The sequence below is a fragment of the Fusarium vanettenii genome, assembly GCF_000151355.1.
Source record: "Fusarium vanettenii 77-13-4 chromosome 12 genomic scaffold NECHAsca_15_chr12_5_0, whole genome shotgun sequence".
In the NCBI taxonomy this organism is placed as follows: domain Eukaryota; kingdom Fungi; phylum Ascomycota; class Sordariomycetes; order Hypocreales; family Nectriaceae; genus Fusarium; species Fusarium vanettenii.
This window is the reverse complement of record NW_003315870.1, coordinates 65,916-83,833: the sequence shown is the minus strand read 5'-3', so window position 1 is coordinate 83,833 and position 17,918 is coordinate 65,916. Positions and strand designations below refer to the sequence as shown.

Sequence of the window (17,918 nt, the reverse complement as noted above, 5' to 3'; positions counted from 1 at the left end):
ACGTAAATTAACAATAGCTAAGGCCCTTCCGGCATATTTGGTGGTGGCAATGCTCCCAGACAATCAGAAGCTTACAGCTACAACTATTGGCTGACACACATATGCCAAGTGACCAAGACCTAGGCACAGAGGATGTGGTTGGCCCCTCGTACACATCGTATCAGTCGCCAAGTTCTGGGGCGGATGGTTAAGGCCCGAGCTGACAGCCCTACTGCAACATGAGTAAAAGGCCAAGACGGCTGATGCTAAGGGATGAGGCCTCCGTATTTCGGATTCGACCCGTATCAACTTTCTGTAACAGCCACCTTATGCAATTTCCAACATCATCTCACTTCCTCTTTGTTTCTCGTGCCTATTTTGAGCTCATGAGCTTCTTCCAGCACTCGGCTCAACATGATCAATTAGACCTGCCTACAGGTTCATCTGATACTTGGGATGCGTTCTTAGCTTCTCTCCGTACTTCATCGTCAGCCAGATCATGGGCATCACCCCCAACGCGATTCCAGCAAGCAACGTGTTTCCCCAACCCTGATCAAGCTTCTGATACATCTTGGGTCCTGCCAACGGTAAAAGAGCACCGCCCATGCTTCTAAACACCGTCGTCGCAGCCGTCGCACTAGCTGCATGAGCTGGGTACGCATCGACCAGATACGATGCGACAGGAATGAAGACGGTGATGACTCCCACTCCGACGAAGAAGGTTCCGAGCAGAGGGACAAACCAATGTACATAATATTGCGCCGTCCAGCCATAGATGATCAAACCCAGAGGAATCATGGCTGTTCCGGGGATCATGGGAGGAAGTCGATATTCAGGTTTCATCTCTCCTCCCTTCGCCATTCTCTTGACAATCGTATCTGACGCCGTACCAAAGACGGCAACACCCGCAATTTGGCCAACACCGAGTCCGAAGTAAACCAGACCAACGTTTGTGACAATTCCGTAGCGGGTCTCGAAAACTTCTGTTAGGGTAGTGAACAGCAGATAGAGGACACCATACGCAACAGCAGCGAGAAGTGACAGACCCTGAATTAGGGGAGACAGGGCGAGCATCTTGAGTGGCCTCGTGATGTTCATGAAGAAGAACTGAATCGGGGATTGGCTTGGTTCATTATTAAGTTGAACTTCGGGAAGACCAGCCAGTTTTCGTTGCTTCTTGACTTTCCATCTGAGAACAACGGGGGGGTATGTCTCTCTCAATGTCAACAGGCTGATTCCAAAAGCAACGCCAGCCTGTTTTGTGGTGAGCATACATAACTTGGGACAAATCAGTGTAAGTACTAACCATGATGGTAATGAGCCAAAAGTCCCATCTCCATCCTGCTGCTCTTGACAGATAGGCGCCGACCGCCGGTCCCATGCATGGCCCAAACAAGACAGGTAGATTCATCACGGCCATGGCCATCCCGCGCTCCTCTTGCTTGAAGCAGTCTCCAATAGTGCTGGGGCCGACAGTGAAAGCGCATGCACCCACAGTACCAGTCAGAAAGCGAAAGGCAATGAGCATGGACATGCTATTTGCCATTGCACATCCAATGTTCATGACAGCGAAGAGGGCAGTGCATGTGTGATAGACGACCAATCGACCGTAGAGTTCGCTGCATGGGCCAATGAGCAGGGGACCGAATGCGTAGCCTAGGAGATAGATGGACACGGCAAAGGAGCCAAGATCTCGATTTGTCGTCTTCATTTCTTTCATGACATCGTCAATTGCTGGGGCCATCATCGAGGAGGCGAATGGTCTGAGAGATCAATTAGTCTTGGCAGAGAAGCACAGACCGAGGAGAACAAACGTCATGAAGCTCAACATGGAAACAGTCAGAGTGATCCTCCATTTCTTCGTCTGCGGCCAATTGACAGGCTTGTCTGGGTCATCAGGGCCATCCCAATCGATTTCTTCAGACTCGGTGACTTCCGGTGATTCGCCCTCGCTGGAATCTCGGCCTGCCTTTTCAACATCATGCTGAGGGTCCGCTGTCGGGGTATTGTCCTCCGAAATAGAGAGTCTTCGAGACGTAACAACGGTGATTGAGTTTCTAGTATCGGATTTGAACAACATGCTGGGCGATTGACATCTCAATGGCTCTTGAACGATTAAAGATCTAAACAAACAAAGGAAGAAAAAATTCAAGATCAAAAGAGCCCCAATCGCTTGACATCGACCCCCACGAACCCCCATAGCGGAGTCCTGATCCGTAATCAACGAGATAACATTGTTGCTATTGTGGTAATTTGCGGGGATTTGATTGCGCAAAGAGGGTCTGATATCACAACAGGCCCAGGGAATAAGCCGTCATCGGATCCGATATTTCCAGCCGGCAAAGTTGTTTCCGAAGCTATTTGTCATTGCTTTGTTTGTGGATGATGATGTGCTATTATCGAATTATCACGGGGGCTCGCTACATTCAGCCACACGACTGTCAGCCTCGCGTGGTTCGCTTGAGTGCTGCAGAGAAACGATTTGAAGCATCTACATACTATCTAGCACACGGTCTTGCAAGATTTACCATTAAAGTTTGCGGCGAAGATTGCCTTTTAATTGGTTCCATCTCTTAGGTGGGTAGCTCGATAGGTATCTTGTTGATAGGGCAGAAGCAATGTTATGGGCTGAGATGTTCCACCCAGCATAAGTCCTTGACCATTGAGATATAGGTAAAGGTCTTCATGTTTAATTTCTCAAATTAAAAGGTCTTCTGAGAACCAATGGCATTACGGGTGCCGAGTTCTCACCCTATCGGTGTTGGTTCAGACATCAAGGACATAGTCAGTGCGTGTCACCAAGCGCGCGGATTGGCTCTAATTCCTAGGTATTTATTTCCTTACTTACTTACTTACATATATGCAAACAAGTAGTTTTAGCCCTCGTTTGGGTGGGTCTGTTACACTGCGGTGCAGGCATTATCCCGTTAATATGTCACCAGACACCATTTGAATGCACACTGACTGACAGTTCATAGTCTGATTACCGAAAACTATCCAATAAGCGAAATCACGTATCAGTATCGAAAAGCGTAGCTTGGCGTCAAATTTAATCATAATACTGTTCATGCTAAAGGTATCTAAGAATCAGTAACGAGAAACATCAAATGGATGGCCACCTCCCATGACCCATCTCCAACGCCCAGAAACTCTCAACCCTTCACCAAGTTGCAAACCTAGAGTTCAAATCACCCATTACTCATGTCTTCATGGCGCCAATGTCCTTCACCTGCCCGACTCCAACTCCATCTCCTCTGAATTTGCCTTGATAGCCCGCTTCAGCTTACTTGGGTACCGCCAGAAGAACCAAGCCATTGTAAGAGTCATCAATGCCGCATCAAAGACGTATACTCCCCATTCCACGCTCAAGAGGTATCCATCGCTTCCCATGGCGTACTCGGCCACTCGGAAGATGTTACGGACCATAATCATCATGGATGTGACGTAGAGCATGTTGAGGCTCTCTTGCCAGGGGACGTCATAGACCATGCCGCCTCCTGCGACGTGCCTTCGGAATCTTGAGTTGAAGATCACGGCCGTGGCGATAAAGACACCAAAAATGACAATTTGGAAGATGAGGCCGCCGACGATGATGTTCGAGCCGAGGTTGGGATCAATGTCAGAGTTGTTACCAGCCTGGACACGCAGACCGGCACCACTAGCTTGGACGATAAAGCTAAAGACATCGCCAAAGACGAAAATTCGAGTGAGCCATCGGGGTGCAATGATCGAAAACGGTGCTCCCTTGACGGCTCGTACGACTCTGGCGAGGGTCATGTAGAGCGAAGCAGCGAACAAGATAGGAGCCAGGAGCAAAAGAGCCGATTGGAGGACATAAGGAATAAGCTCGCCCGTGTTGTTGTATGCAACAGCTCTGGATGCGTAACCAACGATTTCGACTGAGACAGGTAAGCGTCGTGTCGGGGTGTCGGGATGGTGGAGAACCTACAGATACCTCCCACGACAAAGGGAATGCAGAACCACATGCGGTGGCGGAACATTTTCCAGGCATGTCCAACAGTCAAAATGCCGAATATGACGGCAAAGACAATTGCGGCAGGTAGTGAGGGGAGGTACCGCCATAGCGGGTAGCCATTGTGAGTTTCGAGCTTTGCCATGACGAACGAGGTTGCAAGCGCTTGTTTCGAGTGTCAGATTCGTGAGCGCAGACTTTACTGCAGAGCCAATGAGAGCAATCAACTTCCACCGGTATCAACATCGAAGTAAAGGGGCTGTCGGACTTTATACCACGACCGAAGGTTATCACTTAAGCCTAAACAGATGGCGCGGGGTACGCTGACGCGTATAATTGCGAAAAAGAGCACCATTATCTGGATTTACCGCCAGTTGCATGGAACTAATTCATCGTGGGTGTGCCCAACCGGTGACTTTTGTCGTGGCCTTGGAGGCTGGATACGTCGGCTGGTCGGATACGTGGAGCCGTGTCCGCGTATAGCATCCCTGTATACACGTATAGCCCTACCCTATTTCCGCCATCCAATCATCAACGAGATCAGAAGTTGACGGGAGAAACTCCAACATTCTTTGCGCGTTTGGAGAATGCCATCTATTTGAAGATGACAATTGACCCTTCAGAAGTGCATCAGGGCCCCTGATTGCGCGGCCTACTCGTGATCTGTCGTGGACGACTGTGAAGCTGTGATGTAATTGTAAAGCCTGCAGAACGTGCAATAACTTGTTCCAGCGGCCACTTTTGGGCTCTTTAGGCTTCCAGTGCTGTTTTAAAAGATCCAAAAAGAGCCGCGCGACGTATCTTTCGCAGCGTGGAAATGATAAAAAGCGTTGTGTCTGTCCTCTGCGACGGCATAAGCGCGTCTGGATCTCGCATGGCAGCTGTGACACTGCATCGTTTCACGTCAAGCTCAACCCAGACCCATCAACGGCATTCCAAACGGACATCGCGTTCCAAAAATACCCCATCGATGAAGCGCCGAGAATGACGAGGCCCTAATTCGATCCTAGCCTGTCAGATGTACGAATATGGGGTGGCGGAATGGGCCGAGTGCCATGGCCCACTCAGCCCAGGGGCTCTTCCGCGTACGTATTGTGCAGAGCTGGCTGCACGGCAAATTATACGATAAGCCTTCCCCTAAGTAGGCGCATGTTGGCCCATCGTTATATGAACGGCCCGGTCCCTGGAGTTCTAGATTCGTGCTGTGCCTTACAGATTCACTTCATTCATTAATCTTTTTTGCCGATCTTCCATCCCCGTCTTGGACGCCGTCACTCCTTCACCACCCCACCAATTAACAAACAATTAACTTTCGGACATTCTTTCAACTTTCTTTCACGACTCGATCATATTCAGTGACAATGGCAGGCGAAGAATCAGGATCTGGTGCGAAGCCGGCCTTCACTTTTTACAACTATGATCCGTCGCTTCCGGCCGCCGCTGTCTTTGTCATTCTCTTTGCTCTTTCAACACTCGTACACATTTGGCAGATGTTTAGAAGCCGAACATGGTATTTTATCCCATTTTTGATCGGCTGTCTCTGTAAGTGTTGCACACCGCCCTAAGAGCTTGACCTCCCCCAGGAGCTAACCCAAGGTGATAGTTGAGGCGGCCGGTTACATCGGACGAGCACTCTCCGCAAACGAAGCACCGGATTACACCAAGAACCCCTACATCATGCAATCGATCCTCTTGCTGCTTGGCCCCGCCCTCTACGCCGCATCGATCTACATGGTCTTGGGACGACTGATCGTTCTCCTGGACGCAGGACGGCTTTCTCTCATCCCACCAAAGTGGTTGACAAAGCTCTTTGTCCTTGGAGATGTTCTGTCTTTCTTCGCCCAGAGCGGTGGCGGTGGCATGCTCGCTACAGCCACGGACAAGGATAGCGTCAAGAAGGGTGAGAATATCATCATTGGCGGCTTGATGATCCAGATTTTCTTCTTTGGCTTCTTCATGATCGTCACGCTCGTTTTCCACATGAGGATTCGAAAAAATCCCACGAATCGATCAGCCACCATCACGACGCCTTGGAAGAAGCTGCTCATGGTTCTCTACGCGACGAGTTTGTTCATTCTGGTTCGATCAGCGTTCCGCGTTGCCGAGTATGTCCTCGGAAAGGAGGGCGCTTTGCAATCCAACGAGATTTACATCTATCTGTTCGACGCCACACTCATGGCCTTGGTTTCTATCTTGTTCAACTGGTTTCATCCCAGCAGGGTCATTGACCAGCGGGCTATCATCAAGAGCCCCTTCGACAACGACCAATACCCACTGGAGTCGCAGTCATTTTCTTCTCATGAGAATAACGGTTACCAACGCTACTAAATGTTTCGTTACGAAATTTCGGGCTTGGGGAGTCAGCGAGCATAGCAAGCAAGTTCGATGGGTTGGATAGAAGCGTGGGTAATGGATTTTGACCAGACATTGACTGAAGGGCACGGTATTTGGGCAACTAGACTTTGAAAGACGAATTGGGTATTTCTTTTGTATTGTGGCATCGGCAGTCTTATCTGTAGAATTCATTGGCGTACTTGGTAGTTATCTTCCATTCCATCAAGCCTGTTCATGTTCCTCACAGAGGTTACGTCTTCCTTTCAACCCGTTTGCGTAATACCATGATTGAAACTCAAGTAACATTGATGATAAATCTGCAGATAAAAAATCAATACTCTTCTTCTGGAAGAGGGAATATGAATTGGGTGCTGATTAGGGAGCCACGTGACGCCGACAGGAGAGATTAGCCAGAGGCGACACTGCTGGGGGGGCGCCACGGGTGGTGAGGCAATCGAGCGGGGGACTGTGTTATCTTATCTTATCTCCTTATCTTAGCGCTTTGGCATCGGACAGATTCTAGCCAATTAAAAGTGCCCATTTAGACGACGACGTGGTGCGTGCGTTTAACACCACTCAGTATTGCGCCAAAGCAATCATCGAAGGATGATTCACAACGATCGAATTCATAGTTCTAACATCAAAACAAAATAAAAATATAAGAGAAAGAGAGGACTTTCATAGTACTACACTGGTGCCGAGAGATAGGTGCCTAAAATGCATGCCTTGAATTTATGGCAATTATTTTCAGAGTATAAAGACCTTGAGTCTCGCCCTACCCTTGACCAGCAACACTTTTCATCATTTCACATTTTCTTTTCCTGATTGCACAATAAGTTTGTACTTTTCATCTCTTTACCAAACCATGTCGCAGTCCACGATCAAGCCACAAGTTAACCATGACGTCGCCTTCAGGCATGAGGTTTTGGAGGGCTTCCTGTCTGACCTCCATGATGTTTCCACCACCAAAGACAAACAAGAACTCTTAACTTCTATCCAAAGTTTTGCCTTCCAATTTCTAAAGGATGCCTCCAACAAAGAACTGACTCGACATGGCCAAGTTGATCAAGGTCTTGAAGTCCTCTGGCGCATGTTCATCGAGATGGCCAAGGTCCTGGAAAAGGATGACCCTTTTCACGACAAGCTTGTGCTTCTTCTACTTTGGACAAAGGAATTTGACCAGCTCCACAAGGACTTGCATCCTTCCGACAGTGTCAAGGCTTTTTGGGAGTCATATGGATTTGGCAACAGTCTACAGAAATCGTGGGAGCAGACACTATCGAGTGGCACCTCGTCCCAACTGTGCAACCTTGCCGCTTTCTCTACCAAAGCGTTGTCGGCTGGAGTTTGTCAAGACACTCTAGCATTGACGGCTCTTTGGTACCTGCGCGAGGCTCTCGAGAAGGGCGAAGAGGGGGTAACCGCAAATCTCCTCCCAGCAGCCGTGATGTGGGTGGACCAATGTCGTCACAGGCTTCTCACGTTCTCTATTCTTGATCGTTCGTACGAGGCGCATCCAAGGTCGGACTTGTCTGCTTGTGGAGCACTCACCCGGGCTAAAGGCGTCAACCGATCTGGCGGCTTCAGCATCGAGCGATGGCTTTTCTGGAGAGAGCGCTTTCAGCATCTTTCCCACAGCCAAGACTCTAGTGTCGCCAAAGAAGCCAAGAGAGGCTTTATGACCATGATCAACTGCGGTCGCGATTTGGGTTACGAGGTACCGGGCGAAGCGAGGTTTGCAGAGAGACTTCAGAAGGCTATGTGGGAGGCCCTTGTTGAGAGCGGGAAGGAGAGTCTAGATGGCGATGAGATTGACATCAAGGTCGACTGGGCGGATGAGATAGTTTGAGCGTCGACGAAGGCATACGTTGCTAAGGCTGTCCAGCTGGTTGTTAACTACATTCCCTTCGTCCGATTTTTCTATTGCGACCACTATTTCCGACCATACCACCGGTTCTGGTCATCTCGCCATCATTAAAGTGCATAAACCAGTAGATAGCTAGAACAAATGAATATTTGGTATCACTCAGACTGCTCTTTGGCTGCCTTCCACTCCTTCAGCACTCCTAGTGGCTTCTCGCATCCATGGTCCTTGGCGACGTATTCAGCGTCAGCTCCCTCCATGTTCTTGATACTGGGATCTGCTCCCTTCTCCAACAGCCATCTCACCACCGCCTCCCCATTTGACTTGGACGCTGCATAACATATTGGAGTACCCAAGTGACGAGCGTGGTGCGGTATGTCAGTATCCATGGCGTTCACGTCCAACTTGACTTCCTCAACAAGGAAGCGAAGCATCTCCAACTTTGCCGTTTTCCGTTCCGCTTCCTTGCTTCCTGTTGATACCTCAGCATCCACAGTGCCATCGCCTTCCATCTTTGGGTTTACCCCAAGGGCTGCAGCTGCTCCGGCTGCAAGGTGAAGAGTTCTTCTGCCGAGACGGGCACCCCGTTCCTGGAGATATTTGAACGTGGAGACAGATCCTTGGAGAGCACAAGTCTCTAGTAGAGGCGCTGGTTGGGGAAAAATCTCGTAGTCATACTCTCCACCGTCAACGCGAGCCCCGTGGTGGACAAGCCAAGTGATGATGTCCTGGTCGTGACAGGCCAGATCAACAAGACGTCGACATCTGTCGGTGGGCCCGCGAGGCGCTTGCTGGTTGATGTCCCATCCATGGGCGATGAGCAATTCCACAAGGGGAATAGAAAACTTGGACCAGACTTTGGTAGGGGATAACCATGTCAAAGGTACAGACTCCTGCTCCAGGAGGTGTTTCACCAGATCGAGTTTCCCATCTTCAACACAGGCGGATAGTGCGGAGGCCAGAAATTTCTCGTAAGAAGAGTTCCGTGGGGGGTTTGACTGCGCGATCCGTAGAGCTTCGGCCAGTTGGGAAACGGAGTTGTGTTCAATGGCCTCATCCAAGATATCGCGAGGGTTTGGCGGGCGCTGATATCGGGAAGACATGGTGGGGGCTGGTTGTAATTGTTGGGTGGCTCAGGGAACTAACAGTTGCTATGAGAGAGGGTGTAGGTGAGTGATCTCAGTTCCGCGAGACGAATTTCTTCAATGACAGATGCATTCAACCAAAGCTGAAGCGATGACGACTTGTCGATAGCGGGCGTTCAGAGGAAACAGTGGTGCCTGTCGATCGGATCGGGGAGGATGCACTAACGAGTTAGCGCTGACAGGCCAAGATTACAGGAGAACACAGGGCGTCTGTGAGACGTTGCAGGTTAAGGCTCAAGTCAGTCAGCCTTACGCGTTCACGTCAATCTTGACCAAGGCGCGTAAATCCCTGTGTCTTAATGCTTCAGCCCTAGGAATAAACTTGGGGTCCGAAAGCTCCGAAAACGAAAGAGCCGTTCCAGGGAGTTAGTTATGCAGGATACAGTGCGTCAAAGCCTGAGTTTGTCGCACTGTTTGAGGAGATTGGCGCGCCCGGAAGATGCGTGGATTTGGGCCTTCTCTCAGCATGCTGACCTCTGCCGGGCCAAACCAATGTTCAAGGCGAGCAGAACAACACGCTTAATGCCATTAAGCTTGATTCAAGATTATGTCTCTCAAAAATCTCCTAGCCTTCTATCAGCTCCCGCAGACAGGGGTGTGCCGTGCTCTGTGGGGATGCCCTGCTCAACATGAAACAGGAGGAAGCTAGAATGCAACCCCAAACCCAAGCTGAGATGAAGGATGGTGAGATCAAGAGTCCGATCTGATGCTCAACCAACCCTGATCGTCACTTGTGATTTCCGGCGCTTACGGAACGCCCAGTGCATCATAAGACGGCTGCCGATGGCACACAGACGTGTCGGGATCATCTCTGCAGGATCCTTGAAGTCACAGCTTATCTTTCCCAAGCAAGCTGGTTTTTTCGGGGGTAATTAAACTGTTCCACAGAATCTTCTCCGCAGTTTCGTATGGGCGGCTCATCAATTCATATGGTTGGCCTGTGTCCATCAATCAAGAGGAAACAAGGCTGTGCCTCGAAGGATCCGATAGAGCATAATGTGTTTGGAAAACAATAACGAAAGTCTCGAGACCTAGGGCATGGGTAAACTGAATCCTGCGGAGTAAATGTCCGATAAATACAAACGGTTCGCGTCGAGGCCTGTTGGTTCATCTCTTCTTGGCCAGCCCCATCCATCGAGGAGCAACCAACACATTCCTTTGAGCGCCGGATCTCGCTCTTCACAATGGCTCCCCTGTCACTCATTTTGTTATCGTTCGCTGCCTCGACCCAGGCCAGTCCTCTTTGGGGCTTGGCTAAGCGTCAGGATAACCAGCAGCTCTGCGGCAACCCCGATATCACGCCTGCTGCGAGTCTCGTGGTGCCTGGTGCCCAAGGAGACGTGATTTTCACCCCGTCCCAAGTTGAAGACACTGCTCTCTGGACGATTCCTACGCCAACAACCATCTCAGAGACTGAGACTATCTATCCCTTTGGATATGTCTGGGTTCCCTCTGATCCTACACCCCAAGAGGTCCCTGCTCTGCCTACGGTCGATGTTCCCTACCCTCTGCCCGAGGGTGCTTCAGAGACTCTTTGCAATGTTGAAGCGCCGACCACTACCACACTTCCCCCAGTCATTCCTACCACTTCTGATGGTCCTGTTGAAGACCTGGCCGAACCTCAAACCCCTGTTACCCCAGTGGAGGAGTTGAGCACCATCCCTCCGATCATCCCTTCCTCATCCGAAGCCCCAGTTGAGGATACGCTTGAGCCTACAAATCCTACAACTTTCGTAGAAGAGTCGAGTACCGTCCCACCCTTAGTTCCTACTACAAACACAGAGCCCGTTGAGGTCCCAAATACACCCAGCAGCGCTCCCCCCGAGGAAGAGTCAACTACTGAGATTCCTCCTGTCCTGTCCACGACATTTTCCGAAAATACCGAAGTTGTGAACACACCCGTGTCCACTGAAGAAACTACCTCAACTGAGGATCCTGCGAATGCCGGGACAACAACCACTGAGGGCAGTTCTACCGAGACTACGGAGGAACTGACCGAGACCACAACCACTACTGAAAAGCCTGTGACGAATGAGGAGACCACTACAACTGAAGTTACGAGCACTGAGACAACATCCGAAGAGACTCGGGAGACGACGACCACTTCAGTTGAGGAGTCCACCACTGAAAGCACCACAGCAGGAGAGACTACGGCGGAGACCACAACTGAAGCATCCACAACTGAAACCCACGTTGACGAGACTACCACGACCGACAAGCCAGCTGAGGAGACCATAACAGAGGGAGACGTCACCACTACCGAGGAAAGCCCCGATGAAACTACTACCACTGAGAAGCGCCCTGACGAGACTACTACTGAGGACCAACAACCTGGGGAAACCACTACTGCTGAAGATGAACCCATCACCACCGACAAGCCTAATGTAACCACTGGATTCCCCGAGTTTGATCCCCCAACCACAACGGTTAGCGGCCCCGAGGCCACTGAGGATGCCACTGATGCGGGTCCCATCATCCTTGCTCTCTGGTCTAACCGAGACATGATTAAGGATGAGGAGAAGAAAGAAGAGTACATCAAGAAGACCGAGGAAACTCGAGACGATATTGTCCTTCTCTGGACCAACTTTGATGTCAAGCCCGAGATCCCTGAGGAGTGTGGCAAGACAGCTCTGAAGAAGAGAAGTCTTATCTCGGGTGTTCTTGACCTTCTTGATGATGCTGCTAAGCTGATCGGTTGCGCGACCAAGGTCGTGGAGAACTTGGTTGAGAACGTCAAGCTTCCTGATCCTCCTATTGATGTCATCGAGACTCTCACCGATACTCTTAAGGAGATCTCTGAGAAGCTCGAGGAGGAGAAGGAAGAGGAAGAGAAGGAAACCGATGAGGTTTCCACCACAGATGAGGCCCCTAGCACAACCGAAGAGCCTACCAGCACGACTGAGGAGCCTACAACTACCACTACCAGCTGCGTTGAGACCGGAGTTGAGAGCTGCACTCAGACCGTCTACTTGTCTACTTCGTTCTTCAAAGATGGAGATGCTGACACTTCCACCGTCAAGACCGTCACAACTGAGGACTGCGTTACCATCACCCAATGCGATGCTGAGCCTACCACCGAAGTCACCACTGTAACAACGGCTACTTCAACTAGCGCATCTGACATTGTCTGCGACGTCAACTGCTCCCAATGCAACCCCCAGAAGCGATGGGAGCAGCCAACTCTGACTCCCCAGGAGCGTCGTGACCGACGATGGCTGGTCAAGCGCATGGATAACATGGACCAGCCCAAGTATGACACAGATGAGAAGAAGGATTCGTATATCCGTCGCCAGACGGGTGAAATCTCCGAGAGATTGGACTGGAACACTGTGTCTACTAATGTTGTGTCCGTTGATGCAGCTTGGGAGGATTTCCCCTTTGGTCTGCATGTCGAGGGTCTCATTGGGTATGTCAACTGAAACTGTCTGTTAGCTCGTTAATAACTTGGCTTTAGATGCACTGGAGTGACCATTGCCTCTGATAAGGGTGGATGGCTTGCTCACTTTGTAAGTGAACTCCCCTCAGCATGACGGACGGCAATGTGAAATGAGGAACTGACTGTATGTATAGATGGAACCAGGATTCTTCTACGACGAGAAGAAGCCTGACGACGATTCTGTCAACAATGGCCGCAAGGACCTCTGGGACGAGATGATGAACCAGCTCCGAGACCAACCCGCCGAGGGAAGAACGGTTTCTCCCAAGTTCACGCCCCCATCTCGTCTCGCTGGTGATGATGGTGTCCTCTCGGCTGACTCCAATGTCCAAATCTTTGTCCAAGTGCCTCGAACTCGAGACTCAACCTTTGAGAACCCTACACTTCTGTACCAGAGCCGTGTCGATGAACTTATTGGCTACTTGAACGGCGAAGGTGCTCCTTTTGCTGGCGCCGAGGTCATCATCAAGACTTATGTCAAACCGCCTCCCGAAGATGAGGAGTCTGATGAGGATCGCGAGGCTCGAGAGAAGTCTGCCCGAGGTATCATGTTTATCGAGTATGATGACATGCAGATCAACTGGGAGACCAACGAGATGTCTGATCCTCCTGACCGCATGTGGCGTGTCTGGTCAGAGCGCAGCTACTACGAGCGCCGCATGACTGAGGAAGAAGAGGCCAGTCCCACTTGTGCCCGTCATGAGGATGAGGCTGCTGGTATGGACCCTCAGTTTGCCAAGGACTTGGCCAAGAAGTTCTGCGAGGATAGCGATGTCAACTTTGACGAGGACGCTGAGCTTCAGCTTGGAGGAGGTGACTTGGATCCTACTAAGGACCTTGCTGCCGACATCAAGTTTAACTTTGAGAAGAAGGACGGGCAGTGCTCCAAGCCTTGCACTGAGATCTATGAGCAGATGGTTTCTAGCTGTGAGTAATTGTATTGGATATGGCCGCGATCATTAAACTGACACTCTCAACAGGCCAGTACAACAGCCATCTCTACACCGGTAAGGCCGAGTTCGATCTGGGCTGTGGCAAGTATACCATGGACACGATCCCGGTCGAGAAAGAAGAGCCCGAGCCTGAACCCGAGCCCGTCCCCGAAGAAACCAACAACTGCGCCGATCCTACCGTCTACACCAAATTCTCCCTCGACCAGGCAGAGGAAGCCATCAAAGATTTCTGTGGCCACAACATCGAGCTCCCTCCAGTCGCTCAGCCCGTCTTTAAGACTTACAAGATGGACGGCGTGACCCTTCAGCTCATCACTCAGTACTCCCAGCAAGGTCAGGATGGCTGCAACAAGCCCTCGGACGGTCAACGACACCCCGAACTGTCGCAGTCAGACTGTGAGGCCAAGTTTAGTAGTGCTGTGAACAACTGCAACACGGACACCACGTCAGAGAAGTTTGGACAGAAGCCATTTGTCTGGAACAGCCCTAATGGATGCATCGACTTTTACATCTATGGTGATGGAGAGGATTGGGACTGTGAGGGTCTGGGGACGATTCCTGTGCAGTGTCGGACTGGACCTGGACCTATCAAGCTAGACTAAGTGCTTGAGTGCAGCTTAGTAGGGTTTAAGCTTCTTGTATATCAATAATAGTTGTGTTTTAGACCACCATGAATCGGCCGTAAAAAGACATTCAGCCCCTTTCTATTCTTCACTGTGATCCTATGTGCTACGGGCGATGCCCTATAGGTTTGGTATGATGTGTAAAAGCTATTGGTCTTTCTTCGCAACGCAGGCCCAAGCAATCATATCAATAGCCCCCGTCTCCTTCTGTTGCGGAGTGAGTTGTTGTCTGAGAGCATTTTGCCATTTGGAGGTAGCCTCCGGAGTGCCATCATGCAACGGGTTCCAGAACGACGAGCTGAGCGCTTCCACCACCCCATCACCACTCCCCTTTTCCCAGGCCGTCTTCTCCACTGTGACTTGGATATCACCAATCTCGAAACCCCCAGCTTGCACTGTTGAGACAAGTTTCTCTTTCGCGTCCCATCCATTGTCTGTAGGCGAGAAGAAGCGGGGAGCCCCAACGGCCGTAGTTGCATCTGCCACAAGCTTCGGAACACCAGCATGGTTCCATGTCGTGAAGACAGCACAGCCCCCTGGCTTGAGCACTTGGTAGACCTCTTTCGTACAGCGTACACCATCGGTCACGTACATGAGGCCAAAGTTCATAAAGACCAAGTCAAACTGACTGTCGGTAATACCACTGAGATCTTGCGCGTCCTGGACTCTGGAGAATACTGTGCTCCACGAGTTGGAATCTGCTTTGGCCTGGTAGAGCTTCACCATGCCAGCAGCAATGTCCAAACCGAGCACGGTCGGTGGGGGATCATGGCGCCGCGAAATGGCATCTTCAACAATGAGGCTCGTAACTTCACCGCTTCCACAGGCCAAGTCAAGTACGCGACTTTGAGAGTTGAGAGGGGGGATCTCATTGAGTGCAGCTGATGCTATGTTGCGGGTGACAGTGTGGGCGAGCTTGGCATATTCGGAAGCGCCATTGTCGAAATCGCCTTGAGACATGATGTGATGGGGTTTTTTTTATCTTTTTTTTTTTTTTAGTTATAATTCGGTAAACACTACGTCCTGGATGTTTCCTCTGTTATGTACATGAGAATAGGCCTTGTAATCTCATGAGATCAAGTCTCGCTTCACAGCTTGCATGAAGACTTGGCCCAACATGGATACAAAACCCGACCACGGGCCAGCCCCATCTACGCGCAGAAGACAAGAGCGCGCCAATGATGAACACTTTGGTAGTGAGTGAGTCGATAGGAGTCGGGCATATTTATAATCGTTCCGAGGAGATGCTACACAAGCAGCAATGTTGCTGAAAGTCTTCGACTTCAGTGGTAGTGAGTGTTGTTGCACTAACAAGGAAGATGTTTCTCACACCGAGGCCTCCATATCAGACTCTAGCCATAAAGCTAATAGAAAATGGCGAAAGAGTCTAGGGAGTGATTTACAATGCGATCTTTGTCAATCTTTGGCCTATATATACGGGGTATATCTATTATGTCTAGGCCATGGCTACTAGGCTAGCCTGCTCAAAGGGAATTCTACCTCTGTGCCAATCGCCGATATTAAATCATCACCACAGAACTGCTGGAGAGGAATAAACTCTTCCCCCTCCATGTCCGTAAAAACTCCCCCAAACTCATCATAAAGACCTCTGTCCGTCGGATATTCTCGTGCGGGCATCCATACCCTCCCGTCAATAGGTCGAGGACCGATGGGTCTCTTTTCGCGAATCGCCCTGGCGGCTGATCGTAGAAGAGGTCGGATGAGGGGGAAGAACCATGAATCGTGATACTTGTTGACAAAGCCAGCCTTGTCGCATGTGTTGTGGTAGAAGGCATAGATCTTTTGTGTTCCGATGTTTGTGCCGAGTTTGAGACTTTGAACCCAATTGCGAGCTGGCATTTGTGGTCGATCATCGGGGGGTAGGGATTCGTAGACTCTATATAGAGCCTGGTACAAAGTAGCAGGCATCTGGATCTTGTATGGCCGAAAGGTATCACCCTCTTCCAGAACATCCTGTCCGATGTGGGCCGTGAGATCGTAGTTGTCAAACTGAAGCTTGTGGATGAAACGGTTGTTGTGACATTGAGTCTGGGTGAATGACGAGTCAAAGTCCACGACGACGTGATACTCAGTCACATCGTCTTCCCCTTCTTTGTTCTTCGGTAGACTGCGGTCCCCAACCTCCTCTGGGAACCGTCCGCCGTTGAGATCGACAAGTCTCTGGTATTCTTGACGAGCGTACAAGGAAGAGATGTAGTACTGATCCGAGTCGCGAAAGAAGTAGTCTTGGTCCCAGTTGTCCTCGATTGCCGACAAGGCAGCTTCAATGAAGATGGCCAAATCACCCAATGGGCCAATAACCGTTCCAGAATTAAGGAAGCGAGAGTCGCTGTAAATGAGTTGGCCGTTGTTTGTCATTGGGCCCCATTTATAGCGAGGGAGTGTCGAATATGGAACGAGCCAACACCGAGGATCGTTGTCGCCCTCAGGAAAACAGCCTTTGTCGGTTCCCCAAAGAAGTGTCTGCCTGATGCCGCTTGCATGAAGCTCCTCAACCGAGATGCCGCGTTGATCAGCCAGCTGTTGATCCTCCTTAGCCATGACGGAAAAATAGCGTTCAATCATGGCTTCAGCAGGCAACTGAGCCATGACATCAAAGCCGTCGACGATGATGACCAAATCGTCCTTGTCTCCTCTGCAGGTTTGCAGGTAATGTCGGATGGCGCGTAGCTTGGCGATGTGTGCCCTCTGGGCATCCATGAACCCCTCTCCCTTGTAGCCTAGGATCGTAGGAATCGAGTATCGGTTCGCGAGGGCCGAGCCCACGACGGCGCAGACGTGGGGGTTGACGACATTGGCGGGGACGAGGTAGTGAAGTCGAGATACCTTGTTCGAGGTGCTAAGAAGCTGAGGGGGGTAATGGGTGTGTGTGATGTCCTGCGAATAGGTCAATATCGCACCCTTGGGAGAAAAAGAGAGGATATACGTACGCGATACCCAAAATTAAAAAACAGAAAAGCAAGCACTACAGCAATGATGAAAATGCGACCGCGATTCCTTTGGCCCTGATGGCGTTGATAAGATCCCCCCTGCACAGCCATCCTCACCGGCACCGACTTTTGGTCCGCAAGAAAAGGAGAGCAGGAGGACGACTTGGAACCAGGAAGCTTCATAGAAACAAAACTTACCAACGAGCAAAAAAGTGGACTACCGAAACAGCGAAAAGAGCGCGTGCTGCCATGTTTGACCTTATAATGGGACCTCAAGGGGTCAGGCAAGTGCTTGCCCTGGAGAGACATTGCTATGTGAGATTCGTGTGTAAGGCGACGTGAGAAATGCTTCCCTTGCATTGACACGGTAACTCGGTATAGGGATGGGATATGAGACATTTCAAGCCTCTTTTCGGGCAAAGGCTGCCTGAGTCTGGCCAACATCTCCCTAGAAGCGCATCATTTGTCTTTAGTCCAAGAAATAGGCTTCTTGACTAACGATTTGAATGGTCCGCTTGCACCGAATAGTCGATCTAGCCAGCCCAAGGGAAGACATGGTTGGCGATTACCGCCAAGATTAAGCTGAAGCCATCCGCACGCTAAAAATGCTGCTCCCTTGAGCTGACCACACCCAACGAATGGAAACTGCATCATCCAAGA

At 50.5% G+C, this 17,918-nt stretch overlaps 8 protein-coding genes across 8 annotated transcripts; 3 read left to right on the top strand and 5 right to left on the bottom strand.

Moving 5' to 3' along the window:
- Positions 1-411: 411 nt before the first annotated feature.
- NECHADRAFT_97726 (uncharacterized protein) lies at positions 412-2,666 on the bottom strand (the record flags this gene model as incomplete). Its single annotated transcript, XM_003047143.1, has 5 exons — positions 412-1,233; positions 1,286-1,742; positions 1,794-1,903; positions 2,479-2,481; positions 2,640-2,666. The coding sequence occupies 5 exons, from the start codon at positions 2,664-2,666 to the stop codon at positions 412-414; spliced, it is 1,419 nt and encodes a 472-aa protein (XP_003047189.1).
- Positions 2,667-3,204: 538 nt separating this feature from the next.
- NECHADRAFT_53847 (uncharacterized protein) lies at positions 3,205-4,097 on the bottom strand (the record flags this gene model as incomplete). The annotated part of the gene is made up of 2 exons (XM_003047142.1): positions 3,205-3,878; positions 3,929-4,097. The coding sequence occupies 2 exons, from the start codon at positions 4,095-4,097 to the stop codon at positions 3,205-3,207; spliced, it is 843 nt and encodes a 280-aa protein (XP_003047188.1).
- Positions 4,098-5,313: 1,216 nt separating this feature from the next.
- On the top strand, positions 5,314-6,280 carry NECHADRAFT_87593 (uncharacterized protein; the record flags this gene model as incomplete). Its single annotated transcript, XM_003047324.1, has 2 exons — positions 5,314-5,494; positions 5,556-6,280. 2 exons carry the CDS (start codon positions 5,314-5,316, stop codon positions 6,278-6,280), a joined length of 906 nt encoding a protein of 301 aa, XP_003047370.1.
- An 871-nt stretch (positions 6,281-7,151) lies between these two features.
- NECHADRAFT_87592 (uncharacterized protein) lies at positions 7,152-8,135 on the top strand (the record flags this gene model as incomplete). Its single annotated transcript, XM_003047323.1, has 1 exon — positions 7,152-8,135. The coding sequence occupies one exon, from the start codon at positions 7,152-7,154 to the stop codon at positions 8,133-8,135; it is 984 nt and encodes a 327-aa protein (XP_003047369.1).
- A 173-nt stretch (positions 8,136-8,308) lies between these two features.
- On the bottom strand, positions 8,309-9,253 carry NECHADRAFT_87591 (uncharacterized protein; the record flags this gene model as incomplete). Its single annotated transcript, XM_003047141.1, has 1 exon — positions 8,309-9,253. One exon carries the CDS (start codon positions 9,251-9,253, stop codon positions 8,309-8,311), a length of 945 nt encoding a protein of 314 aa, XP_003047187.1.
- A 1,226-nt stretch (positions 9,254-10,479) lies between these two features.
- Positions 10,480-14,286, top strand: NECHADRAFT_87590 (uncharacterized protein; the record flags this gene model as incomplete). The annotated part of the gene is made up of 4 exons (XM_003047322.1): positions 10,480-12,701; positions 12,750-12,801; positions 12,866-13,658; positions 13,712-14,286. The coding sequence occupies 4 exons, from the start codon at positions 10,480-10,482 to the stop codon at positions 14,284-14,286; spliced, it is 3,642 nt and encodes a 1,213-aa protein (XP_003047368.1).
- Positions 14,287-14,454: 168 nt separating this feature from the next.
- NECHADRAFT_87589 (uncharacterized protein) lies at positions 14,455-15,267 on the bottom strand (the record flags this gene model as incomplete). Its single annotated transcript, XM_003047140.1, has 1 exon — positions 14,455-15,267. One exon carries the CDS (start codon positions 15,265-15,267, stop codon positions 14,455-14,457), a length of 813 nt encoding a protein of 270 aa, XP_003047186.1.
- Positions 15,268-15,777: 510 nt separating this feature from the next.
- NECHADRAFT_53974 (uncharacterized protein) lies at positions 15,778-17,157 on the bottom strand (the record flags this gene model as incomplete). The annotated part of the gene is made up of 2 exons (XM_003047139.1): positions 15,778-16,202; positions 16,266-17,157. Coding segments are annotated over 2 exons (1,317 nt in total), but the record flags the coding sequence as incomplete, so codon positions are not given.
- Positions 17,158-17,918: the final 761 nt, after the last annotated feature.